The sequence below is a fragment of the Musa acuminata genome, chromosome BXJ2-1 (assembly GCF_036884655.1).
Source record: "Musa acuminata AAA Group cultivar baxijiao chromosome BXJ2-1, Cavendish_Baxijiao_AAA, whole genome shotgun sequence".
Taxonomy (NCBI): Eukaryota; Viridiplantae; Streptophyta; class Magnoliopsida; order Zingiberales; family Musaceae; genus Musa; species Musa acuminata.
The window spans coordinates 16,013,318-16,018,409 of NC_088338.1; the positions used below are offsets into that span (position 1 = coordinate 16,013,318).

General features: G+C 43.1%; 2 protein-coding genes across 2 annotated transcripts; both read right to left on the reverse strand.

Moving 5' to 3' along the window:
- Positions 1 to 649: 649 nt before the first annotated feature.
- On the reverse strand, positions 650 to 3,664 carry LOC135599011 (protein YIP4b-like). Its single transcript, XM_065093634.1, has 3 exons — positions 3,192 to 3,664; positions 1,428 to 1,502; positions 650 to 1,322 (listed from the first exon to the last, which is right to left on the reverse strand). The coding sequence occupies exons 1-3, from the start codon at positions 3,537 to 3,539 to the stop codon at positions 1,062 to 1,064; spliced, it is 684 nt and encodes a 227-aa protein (XP_064949706.1). The 5' UTR covers positions 3,540 to 3,664; the 3' UTR covers positions 650 to 1,061.
- Positions 3,665 to 4,125: 461 nt separating this feature from the next.
- On the reverse strand, positions 4,126 to 4,789 carry LOC103998569 (histone H3.2). Its single transcript, XM_009420074.3, has one exon. It carries the CDS (start codon positions 4,718 to 4,720, stop codon positions 4,310 to 4,312), a length of 411 nt encoding a protein of 136 aa, XP_009418349.1. The 5' UTR covers positions 4,721 to 4,789; the 3' UTR covers positions 4,126 to 4,309.
- Between the last annotated feature and the right edge of the window lie 303 nt (positions 4,790 to 5,092).

Below are 5,092 nucleotides of genomic sequence, written 5' to 3' on the forward strand. Positions count from 1 at the left end.
TCTAATGGGAAGTAACTACGTCATCAAATGTGCGCAAAGTAAATCTATGGACAAAAAGAAAACTTCAGTGGATTCTGAAACAAGTGATATCATTATATATAAAACAAAACAAAACAAAACAGGCTTGATAATAATTCAGTGTTATCGTCAACCTATAACTGATCCAAGTAGGAATAATTACTTATAGTTCACATGCAAGTATACGGAACAAAGCTCAGAGGAAGCTCGATATACAACAAATCCCACCATATTCAAGCAAGTAGAACTCTTTACCCAAATGGCTGAAGATCTCAATAACGTAGATTAGTAAGAACAAAACAGCAATTGGAAGCTAAATGATAAACTCAAAGCAAGTCAATAAGTTCTGCAAAATAAATGCACCTTCTGATAAGGCCAAAGATACATACATACTGTTATTAGCCAAAGTAGCAAGTGTGACAAGAAACATCAAGATAACATGTGACTAACAGTAGACTAATCATCTAGGCATATAATAGAAATTTGAAACAAAAGATATTTGCAATAAGTGACGAGATTAATAAGAAGTTCAAAATACAACCATGAACTTCTCTTGGCAATAAGAGCTGAGTACACACATAAGCTACACTTTTACATACATTTGACAGATGAAAAGAACAGAGACCAATGCCAATAAAACCATTTCTTCTCCAAATAATTCAAAGTTTTCATTATGTTATGAAAGCGACCTGTCCAAGAAGCACCAAGAAAGACAGTCAAACTTCCAAGCTTCTTTTGTGGTAAATTGTAAGATTACACTGTAATTTTTCTTTTTATTTACATTCTGATGGTGAATTGTGACACTTCAAAGTATTCAACACGAATATGGACACATTGAAATGCACACCAAATAAACACATTTTACAACTCAGCCAAAGTGGTGGACTCCGGACCCTAAAACCCCCAAATAGACCTAGTAATACCATCCCCCAAAAAAGAGCAATGACATGTAAATTATCTGTCTATAATTGTATGTTTGGCTGGTAGGATGAAAGAGTTGACTTGAGGTCTAGAAACTAAACCAAACTCATCAGATATATGTCTTAATCTATTGCAATGATGAAAAAGCCAACAGATATATACATGAGGAAAACAGGATATAAGGCTAAGGCCTTTCTTCTGGGATTAACAGCTGCACTTATGAAGGGATATGCTGCCCAACAGCTCCATGCCAATGTCATAGAGACAACAACTATCTTAATTATAACATTGCCTTCTAGCATGCAGACTAGAGCTCCTACAGCCAGAGGGAAAAGGCAATAGCCAAGAAGACTCAGACTTTGGAAGAAGATGATATGTCCACCCTAATCCAGTAAGAAAAATAAAAATGTTAATACAAAATCCCTCATCAAACGTATGCTGCAAAATAAAGAAAATTAAAACAGACAGGACTCATGTGAGCCGCTTACCAGAAGTAGAACATTCAATGTCAGAATCATAGCACCAGCAGTGAGGACTGCAAATGCAACAGCAAAGACTTCCGACTGGGACAATAAAAACAAGAACATGAAGACATAAGCCCTTGGTATAAGAGGCAATCATTTAGCAATGCATAAAAGATAAATTGTGAGGAACTATCAAATATGCTCATCCAATCGACAAAATCGAGCCTCTCCACCCTCAGTGTACAATTCTAGCCCATGAATAATACATAGAGATTTTACAGAAGTAGAGGACAATTCTAGCACATTGTACAATTCTGGACCAAAACTGGACTCAAGGAGGGAAGCTTGTTCTTTCAATTTCTCACTAAATTTTACAGAATCTAAGATGAATAGAGAATGTAAATTATTTTTATCATAACTGGACAGAACGAGGCATTCTAACAGGAAAAAAGAAGAATAAGAAGAAGGAAAAGGAAAAAAGAGGAACCCTACCATTATGAGTCCAATATAGATTTCAGGATCAAATATGTTGTTAGACCAGCAAAGAGAAGAAGGGAGGAGCGACGAAATAGGCAAACAGCTTAGGAGTAAGGTAATCAACCTGGGAGAGAGAGTGTAACGACCCACATGGTAGAAAACAACAAACTAAGATTAGGAAAGGGTTGTTATGATTAAGAAAAGATATATGGTCAAGTTTTATTTCTCTGCACCATATGAGATTAACAATCAACAGAAGATGTTATGAGTGAACCGTTTTAGTTAGCATACATGAATTAACAAAGCCTGAACTGCTTGTTAAGGATCACTATTTAGCAGCATTCGCACCTATAGGCCCAGAACAAAACATGCAATGCTGCAGGTACAGCAAATAGCTGCAACTTCAAACCACTATGGCTTTTTTTATTTTTGGAATGGTGATTAGTACTAAAATAACTGCACCTCATTTGGCATTTGCCAAAATAATATTATAAAATGGCTCAAACAACAACCTTGAATTATTCCGAATTAAGGTGTAGTTAAAATTGGACGAGGTTGTCAGGCAAAACATAATACCTAATTTACTTTGTCAACCAGAACTCTGTAGTTTTACTTTGCTGGTAGCATGAATGTCTATGCTAACGGGGCAGTTGGGTCAGAAAAAATTAGTCATCCTTGACTTTCTTGCATCCAATATTGCTAAGACTTCTTTGTGTCCAGAAAGTCATAGAATATCACCAAAAATAACTTTCATTCATGCAGAAGGTTAACCATAACATCTCGCAGGAACATGTCAAATACAAGGTCAAGTGTTTTTGCCAAACCAACTATATCATCAATGGATGCCTAGATCCACCTTGGTCTACCTTTTCTTCTTGTCCAGAACTTAGTATACCTTAATTATGTCAACCTATAAGTCATATAAACTTATTACACCAAAAGAAAATAGATATTTCCTTCCAAAAGAGATTATTATAGTTAAGAACATTGACACTGCATCTAATGCTTATGATCTAATTACCTAAGAATTTGTTTCAACTATGCCATTTTTCACTTTCATCTACCATAATTCCCACATAAAAGAGAAACCATCAAGTATTTGCTGGTACCACTATCGAGACCTCAATGAAAGCAAGCTTCGATCTAGAAGCCCGTGATCGATCTGACCATCTTGACCGATGCAGACCAAGAAAGAGTGAGACCAAGGAACACGATGAAGAAGAAGGGCCCCCAAAGATCCCAATCCCTCAGCGCCCTCCCCGGATCCTCTCTATACGGATTCGGTCAAACCACCAGCTTCAGATTGCTTACGATCCGCGTCAGATCTCGCTTCACCGTGTCCCAGACGGGCTCGGCCAGAGTGTCGGGAGGCGACCCCAGCGCGCCAGTGGAGATGCCTATCCGGGGGCTCCCACCTGGCGAGGTGGCGGCGGCAGCGGGCACAGAGGGCACGACCGGGGTAGGGGAGGAAGAGGGCCGCACCTTCTGGTAGGGCGGCAAGGTGAAGGGAGAATGGGAGACGGGGATGGAAGCGCGAGAGGGGCTAGGGGGGCGGGCGGGGAGGACGGTGGCAGTGTGGGTGCCGGCGTTGATGAGGTTCTCTATCTCGTCGATGTCGGACTGGGAGGGATGAAGCGGCATCGTATCCCCATAAGACATCTTCGCAGCCCGCGCCGGCGAACCGCCGGATCGGAAGAGGGGAGAGGGCTTCGAACTCGAGAGGAAGAGGGTCGGGCTGTTTGTTGTACGTGTTCATTCAGTCTCTTTTAGAAGAGGGGTTGCTTAGGCTGGGCGAGTTAAGCGTGATAAGCAACACATGACCTGGGAACGGATCGGATCGTGCAGCTGATCGGAACCCGATCCGACCCATTCGAATTTAGGGCTTCAATAATACCGGACAGAATAGCATGGCTCGTGGCCGGGTCGGTTTATTTCGCTGAACCATATGCGCCGAGATTCGTGCTGTAAACAGATCACCCTTTGATGCATCGCCGGATCCCATATCTGTGATTTCTCTTTCTAGGTGCAGAAAGAACCATTAATATGATGCAAACTGAAACTACATGAATATTTCGAGTAAAGCAAGCATAAGAAAAATCATTTTGATACATCACCTGAAGATTCAATTCGATAAGAAAAAATATTAGGCTTCAATTTTGTTTGATGGAATGCTAGAGATCCGTGGTTCTCTTGACACTGTTGCATGCCTTTTAGTTTACCCTCTTAGGCAAACAATGTTTCAGGATGAGTCGTAATGCAATGCCTTTTAGTTTACCGATAAGTTTAGTACGAACACGAACAACATCCATAAGAATAACACCAAGATACAACTTCCCACGGCTTGTCTTTCTACACCCGTTCGAGTTCAAGCCCTCGACAAAAGGGAAGGATGTGGCAAGACGAGAGATCCCAAAGGGGAGGTAGACACATCAAGCCCTCTCACCGCGGATCCTGCGAGCGAGCTGGATGTCCTTGGGCATGATGGTTACTCTCTTCGCATGGATCGCGCAGAGATTGGTGTCCTCGAAGAGGCCAACCAGATAGGCCTCGGCCGCCTCCTGGAGGGCCGCCACAGCGGAGCTCTGGAACCGGAGGTCCGTCTTGAAGTCCTGCGCAATCTCCCGCACCAACCTCTGGAAGGGCAGCTTCCGGATCAGCAACTCCGTACTCTTCTGGTACTTACGGATCTCCCTGAGCGCCACCGTCCCGGGCCGGAAGCGGTGAGGCTTCTTCACGCCACCGGTCGCGGGGGCCGACTTCCTGGCTGCCTTCGTCGCCAGCTGTTTCCTCGGTGCCTTCCCCCCGGTGGACTTCCGCGCCGTCTGCTTCGTCCTCGCCATTTCAAACCGATCGTAGATCGGCAATAGTAGGGTTTGGAGGTTGAGAAGCGTGAATGGGATGATTCATTGAGGTTTGGGGATGGGATTGGTTATATAGGGGGAAGAGGCGGGATTGGGGAATGTACTTGGGAAGAACGCGGTATCGCGTTGCATCTGAGGCGTTAGATCAGATTTTATCAACGGTCAATATTTTACGAGGTGGAAGCACGCGGATCGCGATCCGTGGCCGTTCCTTGGACATTGAGCATTATTTTCGTCGCACCATCCATCCGAGCCCGCTCAAGCTACTGTTCTGATGAATGGAACGTAAAAGCGGGGCCCAAATAAAAGATGCTGACGAGGATGCCATATGTAATTGGAGTAAATGGATTT